General features: G+C 38.5%; 1 protein-coding gene across 3 annotated transcripts in view; it reads right to left on the reverse strand.

Moving 5' to 3' along the window:
* LOC126161966 (uncharacterized) overlaps positions 1-27,433 on the reverse strand; it is a 227,959-nt gene that overhangs the window by 141,217 nt on the left and 59,309 nt on the right. For all 3 annotated transcript variants that reach the window (XM_049918153.1, XM_049918152.1, XM_049918151.1), the window contains exons 5-7: positions 26,564-26,615; positions 23,551-23,691; positions 6,949-7,188 (exon numbers count right to left, since the gene is read on the reverse strand). In XM_049918153.1, the coding sequence (XP_049774110.1) occupies positions 6,949-7,188; positions 23,551-23,691; positions 26,564-26,615 (433 nt within the window). The remainder of the gene's footprint in view (positions 1-6,948; positions 7,189-23,550; positions 23,692-26,563; positions 26,616-27,433) is intronic.

Raw genomic sequence — 27,433 nt, forward strand, 5'->3', positions numbered from 1 at the left:
GAACAATTGACAGGAATGGGGGAAAGAAATACAGTAGAAGAAGAATGGGTAGCTCTGAGGGATTAAGTAGTGAAGGCAGCAGAGGATCAAGTAGGTAAAAAGACGAGGGCTAATAGAAATCCTTGGGTAACAGAAGAAATATTGAATTTAATTGACGAAAGGAGAAAATATAAAAATGCAGTAAATGAAGCAGGCAAAAAGGAATACAAACGTCTCAAAAATGAGATCGACAGGAAGTGCAAAATGGCTAAGAAGGAATGGCTAGAGGACAAATGTAAGGATGTAGAGGCTTATCTCACTAGGGGTAAGATAGATACTGCCTACAGGAAAATTAAAGAGACCTTTGGAGAGAAGAGAACCACTTGTATGAATATCAAGAGCTCAGATGGCAACCCAGTTCTAAGCAAAGAAGGGAAGGCAGAAAGGTGGAAGGAGTATATAGAGGGTTTATACAAGGGCGATGTACTTGAGGACAATATTATGGAAATGGAAGAGGATGTAGATGAAGACGAAATGGGAGATAAGATACTGCGTGAAGAGTTTGACAGAGCACTGAAAGACCTGAGTCGAAACAAGGCCCCGGGAGTAGACAACATTCCATTTGAAGTACTGATGGCCTCAGGAGAGCCAGTTGTGACAAAACTCTACCATCTGGTGAGCACGATGTATGAGACAGGCGAAATACCCTCAGACTTCAAGAAGAATATAATCATTCCAATCCCAAAGAAAGCAGGTGTTGACAGATGTGAAAATTACCGAACTATCAGTTTAATAAGTCACAGCTGCAAAATACTAACGCGAATTCTTTACAGACGAATGGAAAAACTGGTAGAAGCCGACCTCGGGGAAGATCAGTTTGGATTCCGTAGAAATGTTGGAACACGTGAGGCAATACTGACCTTACGACTTATCTTAGAAGAAAGATTAAGAAAAGGCAAACCTACGTTTCTAGCATTTGTAGACTTAGAGAAAGCTTTTGACAATGTTGACTGGAATACTCTCTTTCAAATTCTGAAGGTGGCAGGGGTAAAATACAGGGAGCAAAAGGCTATTTACAATTTGTACAGAAACCAGATGGCAGTTATAAGAGTCGAGGGACATGAAAGGGAAGCAGTGGTTGGGAAAGGAGTAAGACAGGGTTGTAGCCTCTCCCCAATGTTATTCAATCTGTATATTGAGCAAGCAGTAAAGGAAACAAAAGAAAAATTCGGAGTAGGTATCAAAATTCATGGAGAAGAAGTTAAAACTTTGAGGTTCGCCGATGACATTGTAATTCTGGCAGAGACAGCAAAGGACTTGGAAGAGCAGTTGAACGGAATGGACAGTGTCTTGAAAGGAGGATATAAGATGAACATCAACAAAAGCAAAACGAGGATAATGGAATGTAGTCAAATTAAGTCGGGTGATGCTCAGGGAATTAGATTAGGAAATGAGACACTTAAAGTAGTAAAGGAGTTTTGCTATTTAGGGAGTAAAATAACCGCTGATGGTCGAAGTAGAGAGGATATAAAATGTAGACTGGCAATGGCAAGGAAAGCGTTTCTCAAGAAGAGAAATTTGTTAACATCGAGTATAGATTTAAGTGTCAGGAAGTCATTTCTGAAAGTATTTGTATGGAGTGTAGCCATGTATGGAAGTGAAACATGGACGATAACTAGTTTGGACAAGAAGAGAATAGAAGCTTTCGAAATGTGGTGCTACAGGAGAATGCTGAAGATAAGGTGGGTAGATCACGTAACTAATGAGGAGGTATTGAATAGGATTGGGGAGAAGAGAAGTTTGTGGCACAACTTGACTAGAAGAAGGGATCGGTTGGTAGGACATGTTTTGAGGCATCAAGGGATCACAAATTTAGCATTGGAGGGCAGTGTGGAGGGTAAAAATCGTAGAGGGAGACCAAGAGATGAATACACTAAGCAGATTCAGAAGGATGTAGGTTGCAGTAGATACTGGGAGATGAAGAAGCTTGCACAGGATAGAGTAGCATGGAGAGCTGCATCAAACCAGTCTCAGGACTGAAGACCACAACAACAACAACATAAGGATATCATGCTTAACACAATCAAAAGCTTTAGCCAGATCACAGTATATTCCAAGTGGTAATAACTTCTGATTTATTGATTCTAATATATCATCTGTAAAAGTTAATATAGCTTCATCAGTTGACAATCCTTTCCGATATCCAAACTGATTGTGAATGAGAATATTTTTCTGTACTAAGTGTTTATAAAGTCTATTATACATAACCCTTTCAAACATTTTTGAAAATATTGCCAATATGAAATGGGATGGAAGTTTTCCACTGCTGATTTGCCTCCTTTTTTGTGTAATGGTTTGACAATAGCATATTTAAGCCTGTGTGAAAAAGTACCACTGTGTAGGGATTCACTACATAAGTAACTCAGTATGTCACAAAGTTCTGAGGAGCAACAACATTTAATTATGGTAGTGCTGATTTCATTATAACCATTGGAACATTTGTTTTTAAGAGATCTAATAATATTAAAAATCTCTTTCGGTGAGGTAGGATAGAGTTGAATTTTGTATTTTTAAAATATTTTAAGCTGTCTTTTGAGGAACTATGGAAACCTAAGTAGTCTGCTACTGAAAGGAAAAAGTTGTTGAAAGTGTCTGCAATTTTGGAGGTATCTCTAATCAACTCATTATTTACATTTAACATAATTTCCTCATTTGCCTGATTAGTTTTTCCTGTTTCACTTTTTACTATGTTCCATATAGTTTTTATCTTGTTATTAGAGGCATTTATTTTTTCTTGAAAATAAATACATTTTGAGGTTCTGATTACTTTGTTCAGAATTTTACAATATAATTTGTAATGTGATTTAGCTCTGCAGTCATCATTTTTCCTTGGCATTAAGTACAGTCTTCTTTTTGTTTTGCCAGATACTTTTATTCCATTTGTAATCCAAGGTTTTGAAACATTTACTCTATTTGCTTTGATTACTTTCTTAGGGCAGCAATTTTCAATGTGACCTATGACTGTATTAGAGAAACAGTTATATTTTTTCATTTACCGCAGGTGAATTGTATACATCTTTCCAGTCTGTATTCCTCAAACAGTTTTTTATACCTTCAATTCATGTTTCATTTATTATTCATATAGTTTCCGCCTTCCTGTTATTAGTTGAATCAGACCCCACTATATTAAATGTAAGAAACTGGGCATCATGATCTGCCATTAAATATTGGATTTATACTACAATTTGCTAGTGTGGTAGTATCTATGAAAATGTTATCAATAGCAGTGCTGCTGGTACCCATAACCCTGGTTGGAAACTGTACTAAGGGAATGAGATTATAAGAAGTGGTAAGAGACTCTAGTATGGATCTTGAGTAACTACCCTCCAGAAAATTTAAATTAGAATCTCCACTTAGTATGAGTTCATTATATTTAGAAGTTAAGACATTTAATACTGCATCAAGCTGTTTAGTGAATAGCTGGAAATTACCAGTTGGAGCCCTATATATTGTGACTATAATTATTTTTACTTTGTGTGTTTCTACTTGTGAGGCACATGTTTCAAGAATGCTGATCACTACAGTATTTAAGAATGTCAATGTTTTTATAATTGTGACTCTTTCTAATGTAAGTGGCAACTCCTCCTTTCTCCATCCCTTTTCTACAATACTTTGGAGCTAAAGTACACCCTTCCATATTAAGCATTTCAATTTCACTACCTAAATGACGTTCAGAAATACAAATAATATCAAAAGGATTTGTAGACTGTAACTCATCTAAACAGATCTGAAATTCATTAATTTTGTTTTTTAAATTCTGATATTTTGATGGAGTAAATTTACTGTTACTTTTTTTGTCTCCACAAGTACTATACTTAACATTTTCAGATACATCTTGTTTCAATATCAAATGTGCCAAATAGCTTTCCATCCATCCCACTACCCAGTGCAGTTTCTCTTTGTTATTATTCTCTAACATTTTACTTTACTTAATGTCTGTCCTTTCCTTTCTCTTCTTTCCTATGTTTGATTGTCACCTTCCAATCTGCACATGAATTGACTTCCATGCCACCCAGTATAAACAATCTTAACCATGCGCAACACAAGGCTATGTGACCACACCAACTGTTGGTTAGCATCTCATGTCCCACATTCTTTCTGTTGATACAACTATTCCTGGGGCTTCAAATTGATCATGCTACCTCCCTTCACTCTCACAATTTTTGCATGTTTTTCTGTACCTTCCTGGGCCACACAAACTTTGTTATATCCCTCACGTAAACACACCCTTCCCCGCTGCTCCACGTTCCCTTATTCAAACACGCATATCTTGAAATAATATAATAGAATTATACATGCTACCACTTCTTTTCACACATATCCACCCACAGACCTGCATCCCACTATTATCATTTTTTTTATTTATTTTTCTCTTTGATCCCTTGTTTTTCACATTGATTTCAGTTTGTTTTCATCTTGTACTAAAAGCCTTACTCCCTCAGGTTTCACCTTTTTCCACTATATGACTGTTTCACCCTTTTTGTGTTTTTTTCCATGTGTTTTTATACTTTTTGTATCCTCCACCATGGATCCTTGCTCCTTTCATTTGTGCTGATATAGAAAAGTTTCCCTGTCCCAGCTGGAAACCACTTTCACATACTGTTCCTGTATTGCTGCATAGCTCATGGAATCCACACCAACAAAAGGCCCTATCATCAAATTATCCATTTCCAGCAGATACCCCTCATTCCACAATAACATCTATCTTTTCAAATTCCATCAGTCCATAGTCCTCACCAACCTAGTCCTGCAAAATCATATAAATGAGGCCCAATCCTCCTTGCAATACATCCTCTTCATCTATTAATTATCCAACTCTGCAATACAAAATTTCTTCATTGCATCTAGCAGACTGAAACAATTGCTTTACAGGAACTAGAGCAGCAAGCACAATGCTACCTCCAAAAACTCTCCAATTTGTTCATCTTAAACTCTCACCTTTGACTACCACTAATCACTACTCCTACTACAAAAGCCTCAATGAAACCTACCATCTTAGTTGCTAAGCCCTGCCTTGCAAACCTACCACACTGTCAGAAAGTTTGCCCAATAAAAAAATAAAAATAAAAAAATAAAAGGCAATCAGGCTCTAGTGCCCTGAGAGTGTGGCATATGTGTATGTTTTCTAATGCAGAAGCAAGGCTTTGTTCTCAAGCTAAAATATTTCAGCAGTCTTTTTCATTATTGTACCTGTCTATGACTCAATGCCTCTTCTATATAGTGAGAAGCGATCTAGCATTTCCATAATGTTCATGTGTTCCCCTTTCTCATTCATAAGGAACTGACGGGTCTATATGCAAAACTAATATGTATGCTAGAGATGCTAAATGAAATGTTTAGACTGAGTACCCAATTATGCAAATCATGGTTCCAGAGAGAGAAAGGTAACTAAAACATCTGTCTGGAACATTTTTTTTAGTCTGTCATCACACTCTAGGATGTTTTAATATGCATACTCACATGAGGCATAATTGTTAAGCTTTAATCATCACCTTGAAAAATAGTTTACTTAATTTTTTTGTTTGTTTGTTGGTACATGTCTGTGGTGCTGGTAAACATCAAGATCATCATGACACAATACCACATCACACTGCTAGAAGAGCCAGAACAAAATGGTACAGCTCACTGATACAGTGGAGTATCACCCAGTAATTTGTTTTCTATATATGTAAGGGAACAATGCTGCAATAATTCATAATGAGTTTGTACAAGTATACAGCAACAATTCCCTGCCACATGACACAACAGTTGGTGAGGGGAGGGGGGAGGGGGAGCAGCAGATGCTTCCAGTGTGGTCAGACAAGTCAACTGATCAAGAACAAAGAATCAGACCATCTCTATGTGAAGAACCAGCAATAACATTGGAGTGGAGGGCCTTGCACTTGAATACCAGTCCATCACAATTTAGGTAATAGTGGAAAAGGTGAAAATTAGTCAGGGATCAGTTTTCCATTTCTTGAACCTGACACTCGTATGTTGACACCAAAGACCACCAAACCAAGGCAGAAGCTGAAATGTTGCAGCTGTGTCAGTCTAAACCAGGTGACTTCTTTAGTTGCCTAATCACATCACATGTTAGTCACCTGCTTCAACAAACAATGCATCTAGCCTATTTTACTAAAATCATCGACAGTTAAGAATGCAGAGGGCAGTGACTTTTTTCTTAACACAGAAAATGTGTGATACTCAATTGTGTTTCTGAAAATGTTCTGTTTCTGAACTTCTTTTTATCAACCATGATCTAATTTCTCTCATTTCAGATACTGTTCAGTTTTTTTTTTTTTTTTTTTGGTGCCTCATTTTTGTGTATACTGTTGAGTGCCCATACCATCCAGAATCATCACCTTATTATTGTGTTCAGCAACCACCACCTTAAATGTGCATGTCTGCCCACATTAGACCACAAAAAATTATTGTATCTAGTGGTTCCAGATTTTTAAAGTAACATATTAAAAAAATTACATAGAGAACACAGATTTCTACAAAAGACCAAAGCACTGAATTTATACCAGCTCTTGGTTTATTTAGATAAAACATTGATTCATGCACAAACTAATGTAAATAAATGTCACAAAATACTGGTGTGCATGGTATATTGTTGAATAAATGTTCTGATCAACGTGTAAACATTGCTAGAAATTTATCATGTGACAGTGCTATGCTTCAAAGAACAACAAAGCACTTGCTGTTGCAATGTTTAGTGCTCTCCTTCTTGGGTATAAACATGAGTTTTTCATGTTGCTGGTAAGCACTTCCATTCTATTTCCTGTTAATACCAATTTAGCAATGATGCATAGCATTACATCCATTTTAAATACTCCTGTCAAAAACTGGTTAACTGTCTATGTTTACAGGAGAACCACCCACCATACTTAAAATAAATGAAAAGTAAAATAAAATCATACATACGATCTCCTATCTCATTAAAGTGACACTGTGGAAGAATAAAGTGGAAACTTCCAAATTCCATAGTATCTCTGTTCTGGTCTTTCAGGAAGTAGTCTACTTTCATTTGTTCTCCATAAAGATCATTTTCATGCCATATGCAGTCATAAAACAACATAAAGTTGTCATTTATACTAGCATTATGGATAAATTGTACGCAGGAAACATAATTCTTCCCCTCAATTTTGAATCTAAAGGCAGCTTCTGAAAAGAAACATATGATAAGCGAGCTGAGTTCAGTCAAATGTATTTCTCTTATAAAATACAAAGATTGAAATTATTGGTACTCAACTGTTTACACAATTAAAAAAGTACACAGTCTTCAGCATAGATTTATAATATAGTACTGTTATAATTTTAATTAATAATGTCACTGAACAAAAACTTCAGATTTTGTTTATGAATTTCAAATTACTGTAATTTGATTTAAAGTAGTTATTTTGTTTGAAATTTTGCTAGGACTTCAAAAGTGGGAAGAGTGGCTGCTCAATGTTTTACTTATATGAAGTTATTGCTCATAAAATAATCATTAAATGCTACATCAATTAATCATGGTCTGTATTCAGAAATATATGGGTCAGCTTCATTTCATATTTTGAATTTACATTATAACGTATTGTAGATGTTAACAAAAGAAAAGAGTAGTTTATGATGATATACTTTATGATAACTTATAATTATCAGTTTTATACAAATGCATAAACCATCAAGTGAGACGTTGGTCAATAATAAAGAAGTTAAAAATATACTTTGATGTTACTGAAGGGCTGATTCACTCATGAAACTTACACAGAATTGTTGCAACAGAAAAATCCTTTTTAAGAGCAAACCAAAACAAACATCAGTTCAATGGAAAATCAGTCCAAAGTTGCAAATTTCACTTCTTTTATTCATTTGGTGACTGGGTTCGGGTCATACACATTTTCAAATCATCATAACATAGTCAAAAATGGTATTTCAAAACACACAAAAACTATGTCAAAAATGTTCTTGGCTTTGGTATTTTCAGAAATATCATTTTTGACCATGTTATGGCGATTTGTAAATAGGGCCTGTGACCAAACTAGTCACTGAGTGAAAGTGAAATTTGTAACTTTGGACTGGTTTTTGTTGTACTGATTAACAGAAGTTGTTAACCCATAGCTGTTCCAGTATGATGGAAGTTTGAATAAATAAACATATCAGAAATTAAAAACAAAACAAAAAATACTTTGTATTGTCAGGTATTTAATAACTGAATGAAAATAACCAATTTTTGAAAATAAATACCAGGTATTGTAACTGTGACATAAAGTCATACAGGAACAGTGACTGCAAATTAATATGAGTGCTGCAAAATCGCTGAATTGCTTGCTAAATGAAATGTCACTATAGTCAGATCCATGAATGATGGCAGTTTGCGCATGTCGAGGCACGGACGAGGACTGCATTGTTGACAATTCCAAGTGACAATTGTGTTAGGTGCATGTCCTTGCTTTCCACTTGAAAAAACTATATATCCTACAAATTATGTCTCTCCCTTGCTTATGCAGAATGTATCACTTACCATCACCATCAGCAATAATAACTCGCAACAAATGGAATAAAAATTCACTAAACAGTTCACTACAATCATGTTTAATGCTCACATTAGCTACAGCATTCAGAACAGTGTGCTCAAAACACTCCTGAATGCTCACTGGCTGTCAGAGAATGCATGACACAGTTGCGCAGAACACGCCTAAGCTCGACAGCCACCTATTGTTGCGAGTTATTATTGCTGATGGTGATGGTAAGTGATACATTCTGCATAAGCAAGGGAGAGACATAATTTGTAGGATATATAGTTTTTTCAAGTGGAAAGCAAGCACACGCACCTAACACAATTGTCACTTGGAATTGTCAACAACCAACAACAGTTAAAAAACCAGGGTTTGTATATCTTATGCATATTATTTTATAAGTCTATCCTACTGATGGCATTTTATACCAAAGTAAAAATTGTTTTACAGTGTGTTGTTTAACTTTCTTGCTTTGTATACCTTTCTGTGAGTTATAAAATCTACTCACCAAGTGATAGTAGAACACACACATAAAAGACTGTTGTGACTGGCAAGTTTTCAGAGCCAGTGGCTCCTCCTTCACACAGAAGGGTTGAAGGGGAAGGAAGAAGGGTGAAGGAAAAGGACTGAAGAAGTCTAGCAAAAGGGGTAGGTTTTGGGAAAATCACCTGGAACTACAGGTCAGGGTGAGAAGGAAGAGACTTCTTGGTATGAAATGGGTGGCAGCTGTCAAAGTGGAGGTATTGCTGGTAATTAGTAGGTTTGATATGGACAGAGATACTGGTATAGCCATCTTTGAGGTAGAGCTTAACATTTAGGAATTTGGTTTGTTGGGTTGTGTAGGACCAGGTGAAGCAAATGGGGGAGAAATAGTTGAGATTCTGGAAGAGAGTGGATAGGGTGCCCTCACCCTCAATCCAGATGGCAACTAGGGAGGAGGTTGTTGGTTTGGAATCTGTCGGGCATCACCATGTCACCATGACCAACTATATCCTCACTCTCCTCCCAGTCCCTCACCTCATGGCTCATATCCCTGTAATAGACGTGGACGCAAGACTTGTCCCATAGATCCTTGCAACACCACCTACTCCAGTCCGGTCACAAACATCACCTATTCCATCAAAGGCAGGGCCACCTGTGAAATCAGTCATGTAATCTACAAGCTAAGCTGTAATCACTGTGCTGTATTCTATGTGAGCAAGACAATCAACAAGCTGTGTGTCCATATGAATGGCCACCGACAAGCTGTGGCCAAGAAACAACTGGACCACCCTAGTGCAGAGCATGCCACCCAATGCGACATTCTTAATTTCAACAACTGCTTCAAACTCTGCGCCATATGGATACTTCCCACCAACACCAGCTTTTCTGAGTTGTGCAGGTGGGAGCTCTCCCTGCAGTATATCCTACGTTCCCGTAACCCTCCTGGCCTCAACCTTCATTAGTCATCACCCATCCAACCCCTTCCTTGTTCCCACTCCAGCACTACACAGCCCTCTATTCCACCAAAGCACCCAGTCTTTTTACTTCTCTCCTTTCCTGCTATCCCCCCTCACCCCCCACCTCTCCCCAGCCATCCATCTAACCTCCTGTCTGCACCTAGCTGTCCTTCCCTCCTCCACCTCATCCCTGCATGTTCCCCGGCAGCACTTCACCATCCCCCACCTCTACCCTGCTACCCCCTCTTTGCCCCAGCCTCCTCCTCACCCCCAACCAGTTGCCTCTCCCATCATGCACTGCTGCTGCTGCTCACAGTGTGGCTTCAGCTGCCAGAGACTGCAGTCATGTGTGTGTGTGTGTGTGTGTGTGTGTGTGTGTGTGTGTGTGTGTGTGTGTGTGTGCATGCGTGCGTGCGTGTGTGCGTGTGTGTGTGTGTGTCAGCTATTTTTGAGAAAGGTGTTGTTGGCCGAAAGCTTATTTTGTGACAGTCTTTTTGTTGTGCCTATCTGCAACTCAGCATCTTCACTATATGGTGAGTAGCAACTATCCTTTCCATCCTGGATTTTCCACTGTTTGACTTTCATGGTATATCTTCATATGTGCTGAATAGTCTCTTTTGCCTCCTTAAATGGTACATCATGCTTTAGTGTAAGTGCTATGGTTTGTGCTGCATGTGCACAAACATGTACAATGTTATACAATTCTTTGTGAGTGCTGCCAGGTAGACATGACATCAGGTCTGAACAGCAGGTGGAATTTAACAATTCCACATGCTCCCAGCCTCACTGTATGGGTCTGCTGCACCCATCCTGCATGCCGTCAGTGCAGTTCCAAGTGGACTCTTCAGTACTGTGCATGTAAACCATATGTCACACGTGACCTGTATCAGTTACCTCTACTCTCTCTATAGAACCTCATGTCAGAGGCACCATGTTCAGCAACTGAGTGTTCCAGCGTTCTCTTGGTCACATTCTGGCACTGGATATTTGTACAGACAGACAGTCTGTTAGTTGTTGTAAAATGCAACACAGTGGTTGCAACTTATTTGGTAGATCACATGGCTGCTTTCGCAGGTGGCCTTGTCTTGATGGAATAGGAGCCGCCTGTAACAGGACTGGAGTAGGAATATTCCTCTTGTGACTCAGTAGCACTCATGATGGATCAACTGAACCACACTCTTTGGTAGGGCTTTGGCACTCACAAAGGAATGAAGTAAATGAAAATTTTGATGGATATCTTGCAGTACTGCACTGTTATAACCAGTATCTAGTAAGATATGTTTTGAAAGTAGATGCACTGTCTTTGTAAGAAAGAGTGAAAGTTAATAATAGTGTGTTCTGCTGAAGCTGTAAGGACAGTTGAAAAGGCACTATGAATTTTGGTGAAATATGGAAGGAGAATTATTTATTACAATGCCCAACAAGGAGGGGAGGAGGATATGAAATGAAACTTCATGGTTTGAGTGGGTACATGCTGTTATTTCAGTGATTATGAAATTAAGTCACATTTACAAAGAACCTAGTAGTATGAGCCCACTTATCATTATGATGTTGCACCCCCTCTGGCCTGGCCACATGATCTTATCTTGTTGGGAAGGGAGTCATAAAGCTGTTCTATCCTCACTGTATTCTTAACTGTCATTGATATCCTGGATAATGGCACTAGAACTGTGTTGACATCTGAGGTGGTCCCACGTATGTTATGTCAGGGACAGATCTTGGGTTATTGCCTGTCACAAGAATGTCTTAACTTTACACAGACAGCTCATATAGACATGTGTCACATGTCGTTATGCATTGTCCTTTTGAAAAATAGTGCCACAATACTATTGCATAAGCCATCACATCAAAAGTAACACATTATGATGCAAGACATCCATGATGTACTGATTTTTTTGCTGTCTGAGTTCCTTCAATTACTACCAGCTGTGACCTGTCATCATACTTGGCTCCCCACACCATGATGCCTGCAGTAACAACACTGTGCGTCTCCAAAAAGTTGGACGACTGGGAACTATCCTCAGGTCACTGCCATACTTTTTGATGATGGTTATGCAGAACAGTCCAGAACCATGGCTTATTGCTGAACATAATGCAATGCCATTCATCAGCAGTTCATGCTTCTTTGTCATGCCACTAAAGTGTTTGAGAATTTCTGCGTAAATTCTAGAACCACTCAGCCTTCCACCATCTTGAACACATGATATTTTAGATGTTAGCATGAGAAAGGAACCCTATCAACTGTGCATCACCTGTCTGTGTGTGCAGGTGTGAAATCAGTTGCGAGCAAAAAGTCAACACAGCAGTTGAACGGCACCAACAAGTATTTGTCAGGCAATCCTTGGAATTCATAGTGGAAGCACACAGAAGAACCAAGGACTTTCTGTGTTATTCGGTGCTGTTTGTAATTGTGATTATTGATAGTGACAAAAGAACAATTTAACTCTGAATTGTGAAAATAACTCATATCTTGGACTTGCTGGAGGCAAGACGTGTTTTTACAATATGTTTGTAGTAGAGACATGGTTGTAAAGCCAACTCTTTTCTAAATGGACTTAAATCTGTTTCTAATGTGAGATGAGGTACTTATGAGAAGTTAAACGTTTATGTGCGAAGTGTGAATTTTGATCTTATGAAGCTCAAATATATCAATAGTTATAGAAAAGTATTCTTTGAGTACCGAATTATTTTGCAAGTGGTGAGAGAGTATTTAAGGTTCCTGTAACTAGCATCATTCTTTGGAGAAGAAGTTTATAAAGATTCCAAAAGCTGGCTATCCAGAGAAGAAGATCGGCTGTATACACCAAGTGACTCCTATAAGAGAAGTGGGAAGTTTGCACATACACTTCACACACTCTTAGTCATCAAAAATGTTAGAATGTGGCAACCATGACAGGACTTTAAAAACAGGAATTTTAAGACCAAAAACAAGAAAGGTGTATGTTGTATGTTGCCATAACAACCACACCAAATGCGATAAAGATTTTGCTCTGAGACTTCAGAACATGACTGAGTATTCAAAAGAGAAAAAAATCTTAATTGAGAAATAGTGAAGAAGATTCCAGTGTGTTTCTTTAAGAAGATATATGTTGAGTCACCCTGATTAAGAGGATCTGGTGTAGAGAGTACAAAGCTGTCACAAGTATCATGGGGACACAGACACTAAAACCAAAATCCAACGCCGCTGGCACCAGTTGCTGTTCACTGGTGCTGACCTGCTTCCACTTCCGCTCACCAACACCTATGTGGAAACCAACAACTGGCGTCATTGGCACCAGTTGCTGTTCTCCAGTGCTGATCACACATCCGCTTATTGATGCAGCCCAGATTCTATGCCATGTGAGTGTAAAACAGAACTTTATTGTTTTAATACAGTGTGGTATAAACCATTTAATGAACTTTATTAATGTAGTTATTATACTTAAAGTTAATTTTAAATGCTCACAAGGTCTAAAGCTTGTAAAATTATGGATCACGTTCAGCAAGTTAGAGAGAGCAAAGAATTTGATAATCTATGTGAAGGCATGGATGCTTTAAAGACTGAATTTGACACCTTGAATAGTAAAGTAGAGGATCTGAAATTAGAATTAAAGAAAGAATTAACCAATTCATTGGATATTCATGCAAATCAACTGTTCACTGACTTTAGTCAGAAACAGAATGATCAATTAAATGTAATAATGTAGAATCAGAAATCAGTGAAAAATTAGGATCTTTCGAAAATGTGTGTAAAGTTAAATTTAGTGCTGTAACGTAGGGACTGAGTATTTTAAAAGAAAGTGTAGATAAGCAGAGTGAGTTAATTCCTGTTATTCAATCACAAATTACAGGTGTAAGTACATGAGTGGATAATGTAGAATGAATCTATAAAGAGAAAATAGCAAGCCCTGATATCATAAATGTAAGTAATTTGGAAGGACAATTTGAAGGGATCATAGACTGAAAAGTCACCAAGAGAATAACATCTGGGAACGTGTCGCCTATGGCTTCTCCCAAACTTACTGATACCAGAAATGACATAGACAAACTCTGGAGAGAATTCAAACTTATACAGGATCAAGTAGAAAAACGAGTAACTTCACCTAATGTGGTGTTAACTAGTGAAGTAGTGACTGATTTGCAGTGGGGAGACTTTCAAAAGAACTTTAAAGAGAAGTACTGGTCTGCACTTGCTCAAGTGAAATTAATATCAGATCCATGGGATCCGGGTGGAGTCATCTAATCCCCCAAGGGATGTTAACATTCTGAGTTAACGGGCAGAGTGACAACCGTCAGATCCCGAGTTGTTTTTTGTGTTTCTTCCCATATAGTTTTCCCGCACCAAATTGCTTTAAAATCTTAAACTATTCTGTAGTCTATTCTAAAATCTTAAACTATCCTGTAATCTTTACTGTACTCTATTCCAAAATCTTAAACTATCCTGTAATCTTTACTTGGTAAACTGGATATGACAATAAAACAAATACAAATTTAGATGAAATAAAGGGAATAAGAATATTATGTTTGTGAAAAATATAACATAATGTGATGAACTGAACAGCTGTTATACTGTAGTGTATAATTTTCTACTTTGTATAGAATTTTTTATACCTTTTAAAAGATGCGATGTAGATGGGAGGGTTTGTATAAAGTTTTAAAGGGGTGGGTAATATAGATGAAAGCATGATTTACCACAAACAGATAAATCATGGCTAACACAAAACACCCATCACACCTTTCACACAACCCTCACAAACAAGTGTGCCTGATTCTTCACCATTTGCCATTTCCATAGGGTCGCTAAGATTTCCTTCGGGGACCTCAAGGGTGAAGGTGGGAACGCCCATTCTGTAGGAGATAATTTAACACCAAACATCCTCTGGTGTCTCACCCAAGTACCTGCGAGGTAGGGATCCTAGGGAAGGGTGGTGGGTAGGATTTCCTGTCTTTCCTGTCTTTGGAGCTATCTTGTTTCTCTTCTTCGATCTTAGCAACCACACCTATTTCCCCCCCCCCCCCTCCCATTTGAGGACCTATCTATTTTTCCACGAACACACATCCGCATACACACAAGAAGACATACGTGCACACACGTATATATATATATATATATTAATTTTACAGCGGGACCCACCTCCTCTTCCTCAAAATCACCCTCTCCTAACCTTCCAAGAATTTCTGACTTCCAGCCTTGCCTCTCAATCCTTCTTAAAAAACCTTAATCCTACTCCCAACATCACCACTGCTGAAGCCCAGGCTATCCGTGATCTGAAGGCTGACCGATCCATCGTCATTCTTCCGGCGGACAAGGGTTCCACAACTGTGGTACTTGATCGTCGGGAGTATGTGGCTGAGGGACTGCGTCAGCTTTCAGACAACACTACTTACAAAGTTTGCCAAGGCAATCCCATTCCAGATGTCCAGGCGGAGCTTCAAGGAATCCTCAGAACCTTAGGCCCCCTACAAAACCTTTGACCCGACTCCATCAACCTCCTGACCCCACCAACACCCCGCACCCCTACCTTCTACCTTCTTCCCAAAATTCACAAACCCAATCATCCCAGCCGTCCCATTGTAGCTGGTTACCAAGCCCCCACCGAACGCATCTCTGCCTACGTAGATCAACACCTTCAACCCATTACATGCAGTCTCCCATCCTTCATCAAAGACACCAACCACTTTCTCAAACGCCTGGAATCCCTACCCAGTCTGTTACCCCCGGAAACCATCCTTGTAACCATTGATGCCACTTCCTTATACACAAATATTCCGCATGTCCAGGGCCTCGCTGCGATGGAGCACTTCCTTTCACGCCGATCACCTGCCGCCCTACCTAAAACCTCTTTCCTCATTACCTTAGCCAGCTTCATCCTGACCCACAACTTCTTCACTTTTGAAGGCCAGACATACCAACAATTAAAGGGAACAGCCATGGGTACCAGGATGGCCCCCTCGTACGCCAACCTATTCATGGGTCGCTTAGAGGAAGCCTTCTTGGTTACCCAGGCCTGCCAACCCGAAGTTTGGTACAGATTTATTGATGACATTTTCATGATCTGGACTCACAGTGAAGAAGAACTCCAGAATTTCCTCTCCAACCTTAATTCCTTTGGTTCCATCAGATTCACCTGGTCCTCTCCAAATCCCATGCCACTTTCCTTGACGTTGACCTCCACCTGTCCAATGGCCAGCTTCACACGTCTGTCCACATTAAACCCACCAACAAGCAACAGTACCTCCATTATGACAGCTGCCACCCATTCCACATCAAACGGTCCCTTCCCTACAGCCTAGGTCTTCGTGGCAAACGAATCTGCTCCAGTCCGGAATCCTTGAACCATTACACCAACAACCTGAAAACAGCTTTTGCATCCTGTAACTACCCTCCCGACCTGGTACAGAAGCAAATAACCAGAGCCACATCCTCTTCTCCTCAAACCCGGAACCTTCCACAGAAGAACCCCAAAAGTGCCCCACTTGTGACAGGATACTTTCCGGGACTGGATCAGATTCTGAATGTGGCTCTCCAGCAGGGATACGACTTCCTCAAATCCTGCCCTGAAATGAGATCCATCCTTCATGAAATCCTCCCCACTCCACCAAGAGTGTCTTTCCGCCGTCCACCTAACCTTCGCAACCTCTTAGTTCATCCCTATGAAATCCCCAAACCACCTTCCCTACCCTCTGGCTCCTACCCCTGTAACCGCCCCCGGTGTAAAACCTGTCCCATGCACCCTCCCACCACCACCTATTCCAGTCCTGTAACCCGGAAGGTGTACACGATCAATGGCAGAGCCACGTGTGAAAGCACCCACGTGATTTACCAACTGACCTGCCTACACTGTGAAGCGTTCTATGTGGGAATGACCAGCAACAAACTATCCATTCGCATGAATGGACACAGGCAGACAGTGTTTGTTGGTAATGAGGATCACCCTGTGGCCAAACATGCCTTAGTGCACGGCCAGCACATCTTGGCACAGTGTTACACCGTCCGGGTTATCTGGATACTTCCCACTAACACCAACCTGTCAGAACTCCGGAGATGGGAACTTGCCCTTCAGCATATCCTTTCTTCTCGCTATCCGCCAGGCCTCAATCTCCGCTAATTTCTAATTTCAATTTGCCGCCGCTCATACCTCACCTGTCTTTCAACTTCATCTTTGCCTCTGTACATCCGCCCCGACTGACATCTCTGCCCAAACTCTTTGCCTTTACAAATGTCTGCTTGTGTCTGTGTATGTGTGGATGGATATGTGTGTGTGTGCGAGAGTATACCTGTCCTTTTTTCCCCCTAAGGTAAGTCTTTCCGCTCCCGGGATTGGAATGACTCCTTACCCTCTCCCTTAAAACCCATATCCTTTTGTCTTTCCTTCTCCTTCCCTCTTTCCTGACGAGGCAACCATTGGTTGCGAAAGCTAGAATTTTGTGTGTATGTTTGTGTTTGTTTGTGTGTCTATCGACCTGCCAGCGCTTTTGTTTGGTAAGTTTCATCATCTTTCTTTTTTTTTATATATATATATATATATATATATATATATATATAATAGAGGGAAACATTCCACGTGGGAAAAATATATTTAAAAAGAAAGATGATGAGACTTACCAAACAAAAGCGCTGGCAGGTCGATAGACACACAAACAAACACAAACATACACACAAAATTCTAGCTTTCGCAACCAATGGTTGCCTCGTCAGGAAAGAGGGAAGGAGAAGGAAAGACAAAAGGATATGGGTTTTAAGGGAGAGGGTAAGGAGTCATTCCAATCCCGGGAGTGGAAAGACTTACCTTAGGGGGAAAAAAGGACAGGTATACACTCGCACACACACACATATCCACCCACACATACACAGACACAAGCTGTGGCAACAGTACGTTGCGAAAGCTTGAATATCTAAAAAACTAGGACAATTCTAAATCGAGTATATATGAGAAGGAGGCGTGAGCGAAGGAAAAGAATGCAAACAAGAGTGGAATTGGTCATGGTAGTCATGTAAGAAAAGTCAGTATAATAAATACTCTGATAAAGTGACGAATTGTAGCATAGTGGGGCTCTAATAGCCTGAGTAAACATTTTATCTACTGAATAGTCTATACAGACATGGCATCTACTGGAAGTATAGAAGTTGATAAGTATAGAAGGACTCTAGGGATTAGATGAAGTATTAAGAAGTATATGCAGAGTGTAGAGAAGATTTGTAACTTTACCAGAAAATACTTAATTATAGTATACATAGAAATGTATACTGGGGTAATGAACCATGAGGCCGACTCAGACAGGATGAGGGGGCATACCCAGCATTTGCTAAGTACATAGGGCAGGCATACCTACTTGGAAACAAGATGACCTATGGCCTGAAAAAACAGGAAAGTTTGATAAAGGGGCATACCTTCCAGAATAGAAAGAGGAAGTGCTCTCATAAGGTCAACCCACAAGCATGGTATTGCTACTGATCCTAGGGAAAAGGGACAGTATCGTGACAAAAGTCACAAAATTTTTTAGAGATTATTCTGGAAAGTTTGAATTCTAGGCACAACGAGCATTATTACATTTTATGTAAGTTCACGAGTGTCAAAAAGAACACTTTCATTTTGCCCAGAGTTCCTCTAAACTACAACTGATAATGAAGCTAGTACATACTAAAGAAAAGGTAGTATAAAGGATAGAAATAATAGAATACTCAAGTGTCATGAACACCTGAAGTTTACAATTGGAAATAAGGAAAGAGTCCTCACAATTCTTAAATATTATAAAAGATGACTAAAAACACAAAAAATGTTCAGGTCTTGATGTCAAGGTGAAATAAGAACAGAATAAAGGAACGCTCAGCTAAGATTGTTCTAGAGAAAAAAAAGATTGTTGCTGAAGTGAAAGGTGTATGTAGAAACATGTATGAGAAAAGTATATTGCTATCATATGAAATTTTTTTGTGAGTGATGTTATGTACATAATGATTATGTATAAAATATCATGTGTCCAATCTGAAGGGGGGGATAAGCAGTGTTTCTAGAATTTCTGCGTAAATTCTAGAACCACTTGGCCTTCCACCATCTCAAACACATGATATTTTAGACATGAGTGGGAGAAAGAAACCCTATCTACCGTGCATCACCTGTCTGTGTGTGCAAGTGAATCAGTTGCGAGCAAAACGTCGACGCGGTGGTTGAACGGCACCGACAGGTACTTGGCAGGCGATCCATGGAAGTTGTAATGAGAGCACACAGAAGAACCAAGGACCTTCTGTGTTATTCAGTGCTGTTTGTAATTGTGACTATTGTTAGTGACAAAAGAACAATTAAGATTCTGAATTGTGAAAATAACTCTTATCTTGGACTTGCTGGAGGTAAGACGTATTTTTCCGATATGTTTGTAGTAGAGACATGGTTGTAAAGCCAACTCTTTTCTAAATGGACTTAAATCTGTTTCTAATGTAAGACATACAAGTTACTTACAAGAAGTTAAATGTTTATGTGTAAAGTGTGAACTCTGTTCTTATGAAGCTCAAATATACCAATAGTTATTGAAAAGTATTCTTCGAGTACCGAATTATTTCACAAGTGGTGAGAGAGCCTTGAAGGTTCCTGTAACTAGCATCATTCTTTGGAGAAGAAGTTTAGAGAGATTCCAGAACCTGGTTATCCAGAGAAGAAGATCGGCTGTATACACCAAGTAAGTAGACTCATATAAGAGAAGTGAGAAGTTTGCACATAGACTTCACACAGTCTTAGTTGTCAAAAACGTTAGACCACCACTCCAAAAGTAGCTATTTTTGTTTTGGTGTCAACAGCAGCCTGCACATGGAGTGGTAATTCCACAGTCCAGCTGCTACTACTCTCTAACCAATGGAGGTTGTTACAATGAATTTTGTAGAGAGACCATTACTTGTTCTCACATGGCAGGTGTAGATGTGAATGTGTTATGATGTTCTTGGTGCACAATATGGCTGTCATCCTTAGTACAGCTCAGACATAGTTGACCAGAATAATAATGACAGGTATGCCTGCACAAGGCAATGTGTCACAGTGGTTAGATTACTGGACTCATTTTTGGGGGAGAATGCTTCAAATCCCCATCTGTCCATCCAAATTCAGGTTACTCCTGATTTCCCTAAATTGCCCCAGCAAGTGCTTGGATGGTTCCTATGAAAGGGATCAGCTGACTTTTTTAATCCTTCAAACATTCTGAACTTGTGCTCCATCTTTAATGACTTTGATGTTGATAGAACATTAAACCCTAACCTTCCTTCTTCCTTTTGAGTATACTTGCCCTGATTTTGCCATGCTGACCAATATCAGACCACTGTCACAGCCAAATGCACCAAAAATCTGGAAACTCGGACCATTGTCACAGCCAAATGCACCACAAATCTGGAAGCTACACAATTCAATACTCCAATCAAACAGAGACCAACACTGAGGCCCCTCTCAAACTATGTCAGGTGCTGAAAACACCTCAAATGCACACACATTTTCTCCGTGTCCTTCATAGTGATCACTCAGCATCTGATGCTGTTCACGTATCTTATATACCCCACCAGGCATGGTAACAACACTAAACATGAACAGCACTAATACAATGTGGGGCCCATTCTATCTGCCATGGAGAATTGCAACTCTAATCATTTACATACCCACTGAAGTTACATTGACATCTGTACATGGCCTTCGGGTTTCTCACTTTTTTGACAGACAGTGTAATATGAGAACTATCATATCAGAATTAACAAAATAATAATTGAAGAATATGAAGGAATAGTATGTAATTTTTAATGTTAGGGTTTTGTTAGGTACCTTGTCAGTGGACAATCAGAAGGTATAAGCATGTGGGGTTGTATTAAGTAAAAGTAAAGTAATATTTTTTAAAGTAATATATACTATGCATCACACAAACTGGTAAAACTGAGTAAACAACGTATGCTGTCACACAAACAAATTAACACACTAGGTCATTGGCACAATAGTCAGATTAGTACCCATTAAAAAAAGAAAAGCTTCAATATGTATGCTCTGTCCACATTCACATTTTAGTGGCTGTTCAAGTTAAAACTGAACTCCTCACAAAAAAGAACTGGATAAATATGCTAAGACACATCAGATTGATGCAAGGACATGGCAGAATGAGAGATCAGTAGATAAATCAAGAGAATAAAATGAATATAATGTAAAGAAGTAAATATTTATAATGGCATGATTTTGGTTTGTGACTAATTTTCTTTCATTGAAATTACTAGTATGTATTCTATTTCAGAATAATAGTACACCATGAACATAATCTCCCTTGTAATTTGGGTATTTTCTTTCTCTCTATGTGTATCTTATAAAGTATTTAAGACTTATTGGTATAAAATCATATGGGAAACTGAACTGAAAGAATGTAGACTGACATTAATATTGAATTTATATAATAGGCATTAAATGACATGAAAAGATTAATTAATTGCATTTTGAAGATAAGTTTTTATATAATATGAACAACTATTAAGCAACAGAAAATAATTAGCATGGTTTATATATATTTACAGATGTAGAATTCTTCTCTTTGTTTTTTCCATGTCATTGAGGAAGTAGACACTGAATTGTGGTAGCAAAAAGGACTCAATCCAAGGACATATAAATGCTGGGGGACACCCTAAGAAATGGACTCAGAGAAGGAAACTAAACTAAGTATAGTTAGTGACAAGGATAGTAGAAATGGAGAATTAATGAAAAAAATTAAAAAAAGTGGCTTCATATAAAATACCAAGTTTTTGACAATTTTTAAAAAAATTGCAGAAGTCCTCAAATGTTCAACACACAGATTATATGGATGCATCAAATTGTAATTGATAATTCTGCACTTTTTAACATTTTTAAAAAATTTTCATTTTGCATGACAATGATTAGCTTGTCATATCTTGCAATATCTAATGTGTATGATATATGTAACGGTCATTGGTAACCTGGTCAAAATTTCCGTATATTTAATGTTTTGTGACAACCTGTGGTTTGTTATGATTTGACTGAACTAAAAATTTATTGTGATTTTTAAAAAATTGGATTATCCAGTTAGCTATTTATAATGTCTATCTATATAATCCAATGTGTGGTAAGGAGATGCAGCAAGCTGAAATAACTCCGTCTTGCTACAGTTCTGCTCCTTAAATACATAATTTTTCGTCCATTGCAAATGCAATACATATACCATGTGTACATATAACAGCAAAATTTTTATTTATGCTGCTGCAACAGTGTATGTTTGAGTGTATGAATGTGTGTACTTTTGCTGGAGAAAGAGCCACAGTTGGAAAGCAAGTAAATGCCATTTACTGTTAAATGTGCTTACACTTCACACAAAAGTCTGCTAAAGGTGAGTGGTTGCTTTTCCTTTATTTTATGTATTGTTCCATCCAAGAATTTCCATTGTTGTTATTCAGTATTTCATAAGTTATTCATAGTCAACATTTCCGGCTGTTCCAAACTTAAAATGTAATCACCTCAAAATTCGACTTTAATAGTTTTTTAGCTGCAATTATTCTGATTCCAAATATGAATAATTTCACTAAAATAATTTGTTAGTTAATAAAGTATTCAAATTATAGAAATTGCCTTTCTACATTATTCTTTAAAGGTTTTGTAAATCCCAGTAGACATTAAAATTTCTATATCATGGTAAACAACACCTATATGTGATTAAATAGACCTTTCTGTGTAATAACTGATAATACTCTTCTGGGATATGCAGCCAGATAATGTAGTCATCTTGACTCAGTATTTCAATGGACCAACAGGCCACTATCTTCATATGAGTATGCTGATGCATAATCTCGCTGGAACTGTGTTTTACAAGAATTAACAGCAAGACTGTGCATCAGCACACTCACCTGAAGATGGTGGCCAGTTTGTCTGTTGAAATATTGTATCAAGATGACTACATTATCCAGCTGCATACCCAAGAAAAGTATCAACAGTGCCTATAACTTTTCCAGTTTCAGATTCTACAGCTGATAGCTAATCAAGATAAATTCACCATCTACATTGTGTTTGTTATGTTTTACTTTTGCTGTCTTTTCTGTTAATATCCAAATGTAACAGGTCTGTATTTTCATATTTTTTAATATTTATACCCCACTCATCTGAGATATAGGTATTGCGCACAAACCAACAATCAGTGGTGGGCAAGTATTCAAACAGTTCTGACACTATGTTATTTGTTTTAATCAGCCTGCAGTTAGTATTTAGTAAGTATGGTTCTAAGTCATGACTGAACATTCAAGATGCATGTTTCTTATGTTAATCTTTCCCACAACTGAATTTGTGTGACCACTCATAATCAATGTAGCTTGCAAGTTTGATCCAGAAAATTGATGTTGATATATTACAATAAAGGTGATCATTGGAACTAAGTTTTGTGTCAATAAATGGGAAACGAATGGAAAATAAATTCTACAGTGCCATTTACATTTATTCAACAACTGTTCACCACATCAAATAATCACAGAAGGGGGAGTCAAAAAGAAATTCCTTATACTTATGAGGCATCAAAAAGGTCAGTAGCACTTCAGACCCTAATAATAAAAGAATATTAATTTAATGTCATGGTTATGCCCTACATGAGATTGCACAAACCTGTCCAACTTCCAGAGTTTATGGTAGCATTAAGGCCTGTCCGTTGATAAGCACCATTATTGTAGCAGTATGTTTTTAGCTTGAAATGTCTTCCATTGAAGGGTGGACTGTTCCATGAAGGAAAACTCATATCCCAGCATGCTGCAAAAAAACATTAGTTGAACTGATGTTCAGTTCTGTATTTACATTTTATAGAAGGAAATATAGTTTTCAATAATTTAGAACAAAATAATGGTTGCACTCACATAAACTTTTAAGTGCTGTGTTGTGATGCAGGAACACACACACACACACACACACACACACACACACACACACACACACTGAAGAGCCAAACAAACTGGTACACCTGCCTAATATCGTATAGGGCCCCTGTGAGCATGCAGAAGTGCCGCAACACAATGTGGCGTGGACTCAACTAACGTCTGAAGTAGTCATGGAGGGAATTGACACCATGAATCCTGCAGGGCTGTCCATAAATTCATAAGAGCATCAGGGGGTGGAGATCTATTCTGAAAAGCACGTTACTAGATATACTCAATAATGTTCATGTCTGGGGAGTTTAGTGGCCAGTGGAAATGTTTAAACTCAGAAGAGTGTCTCTGAAGCCACTCTGCAGCAATTCTTGATATGTGGGGTGTTGCATTGTCCTGCTGGAATTGCCCAAATCCATCGGAATGCACAAAGGACATGAATGGATGCGGGTGATCATACAGGATGCTTACATATGTGTCACCTGTTAGAGTCATATCTAGATGTATCAGGGGTCCCATATCACTCCAACTGCACACACCCCACACCATTACAGAGCCTCAACCTGCTTGAACAGTCCCCTGCTGGGTCCATGGATTCATGAGGTTGTCTCCATACCCATACACATCCGTCCACTCAATACAATTTGAAATGAGACTCGTCCAACCAGGCAACATGTTTCCAGTCATCAACAGTCCACTGCCGGTACTGACGGGCCCAGGCAAGGCATAAAGCTTTGTGTCATGCAGTCATCAAGGGCACAGCGATGTCAGAGATTTGATGTTTTACCAGATTCCTGATACTCACGGTACATGGTGAAATGGCCGTATAGGAAAATCCCCACTTCATCACTACCTCAGGGATACTGTGTGCCATCACTCATGCGCTGGCTATAACACCACATTCAGACTCACTTAAATCTTGATAACCTGCCATTGTAGCAGCAGCAATGACTGCGACAGACACTTGTTGTCTAACATGGGCATTGCAGACCACTGCATGGTATTCTGCCTGTTTACTAATCTCTGTATTTGAATGCACATACCTATACCAGTTTTTTTTTTTTTGGCACTTCTGTGTATGTGTGTCTGTTATAGACACACACACACACACACACACACACACACACACTGTTGGAGATTTTTAACGGCACATATACTGTGAGTTCATATACCCTGACAAGCTGAATCAGGCCTCATCTGGAAAAATGAGAAACAGAGGATCCGCTTCACTCAGAAACCACTTGCATAGTTCAATGGATGGAAGTTCATCTGCAGGCTTTAACACATGCACAACAGTAAATTTTTAAGAATAGCAGGTCCTCTTTAATAATATTTTGACAGGAAAATCTCTTAATTCCCACTAGCATAGATAAAAGGCATTGGCATTCCATCAGATTTTGTTCCAGTATTTTCTGCACTTGAATAGTGTTATCTTGTGTTCAAATTCTTTTATTCACTACAAAGTCCATTTCACACCATTTTGCCACTAATATTTGAGCTCGAGGTTTTGTCGAAACACTTCCAGTCTTAAACTCTTGCATGTAGAGTATCATACGCATTTCCTGTAACTGTGCTTTGTGTAATACCTGACAATGAACATGTGCTGTTTTATCATGAGTGCCATTTTGTGTTAACTTAACTGGTCAACAAACATGTCTGCTCCTCTCAATCACTCAAACATAATGACACAGTGAAGTTCTTGGGACAGACTGTGCAGAAAATGCATGTGCAAAGACAAAAGACAGCATCCAATTTCCAGCATTTTCCCTGACAGGCAGTTCTCCTGTTCATTAACATGTATCAATTTCTCACAGACTTATAAATATTTTCTGGGACAGATTTATTTTGCTCACACAGTATTATTTACAGGTCAATATATTAAACATGACTTACCAATAAATTCTGGTATGAGCAGCTGGAGCTGGCGATAATGTGTGGGTAAGTTGTGCTTGTTTGTGTGAATGAATGGTGTGTGTTTCTCTTTCTTTTTCTGATGAAGGCTGAAAGCTAATGTGTAAGTGTCTTTTAATTAGGCCTGTCTACAACTTAAGGTGTCATCTTTATGGTAATAGCACTCTATCTTTTCCTACGTTGTTGATATTTCAACCTGGAATTTCTATTGTTTTATTTTAGCAATAAGAATAAGTTACTTCAAGCATTTCATTGTCTAATCTAAGGGAGAAATAAAAAGTGTGAGGCAGAAAAGATGTTATCAATCATCTTCCAGTCAACCAAACAACCTGCATTTATTTTAAAATATTCAAACACAAAATGATAGGTGCTGAAACTCAAGATTTAAGCCTACATGATGCTGGAAATCCTACATGTATTACAATGCAACAGGTAAAGGTAACCACTAACTATATAGCTGAAGTGGTGAGCTTCAATAAGCATATAAACAAGGACTGGAACATTCTAGTTCAGCTTGCATACTTCTGAGCTTCAATAACTGAACAACATAGTTGTGCATCTGTATCTTTAGGTGTGCTGAACAACTGCAAGCACTTATGAGGTTTTTACTATGTTCCAGCTACTGAGTATGTGACTAAATATCACTCAGTGTCTCCACTACACATACTATGGTTATTTTCACTCAACACATTATGCAAACATCTAGATCAAAAGATGACTACCTACAACATGACATTACCAACAATGACAGGTTATCTCCAGTTTTCATTATATCAGCCTCATCCAGTTTTTTTTTTTCTGTTCTGACTATCTCTAGGGTTTTCAAGTACATAGTATTTGTTATTTACCTGTATTGTTTCTTTCAATTACAGTACTGCATCCTCCTTGACTTATGCCCATCTGAAATAAGAGACAGACCTCATAATTAAATGACACAGTACATTCAATTATCATAATTATATCTAATAATAATAAGAATAATAATAATATCATTATGTCACTTTAAGGCACTTTGCTTTGGATATGTCTGCTTGTGTCTGTATATGTGTGGATGGATATATATGTGTGTGTGTGTGTGTGTGTGTGTGTGTGTGTGTGTGTGTGTGTGTGTGTGTGTGCGCACGAGTGTATACCCGTCCTTTTTTCCCCCTAAGGTAAGTCTTTCCGCTCCCGGGATTGGAATGACTCCTTACCCTCTCCCTTAAAACCCACATCCTTTCGTCTTTCCCTCTCCTTCCCTCTTTCCTGACGAAGCAACCATTGGTTGCAAAAGCTAGAATTTTGTGTGTATGTTTGTGTGTCTATTGATGTGCCAGAGCTTTCGTTTGGTAAGTCACATCATCTTTGTTTATATATATATATACTTAACCACTGAGCTTTTCTGAGCTCAACCCTTTGATTCTAAGTACTATTATGGAGCGTTTTAGTAATTACAAAATTACCCCAGGTGGTAACAAATCCTCCGCCATCAGTGGCGCAACTAATCTATCGGATTCTGGGGAGACTAGGCTGAAACGCTATATCCCAAACCAGAGGAAATCGAAGTCTTTTGACCGACTCATGCCCAAGGTCGAAACATTTTTTGGAACTATCAATATTAACTCTCTCTTGACACCAGGAAAACTCTATAAATTAGGAGACACACTAAAAGAACAAAATATCAAAATTTTAGCCCTGCAAGAAACAAGGTTACCTGATGAGAATACCATGGATTTTGG

Source organism: Schistocerca cancellata, chromosome 2 (assembly GCF_023864275.1).
Source record: "Schistocerca cancellata isolate TAMUIC-IGC-003103 chromosome 2, iqSchCanc2.1, whole genome shotgun sequence".
NCBI classification, from domain to species: Eukaryota; Metazoa; Arthropoda; class Insecta; order Orthoptera; family Acrididae; genus Schistocerca; species Schistocerca cancellata.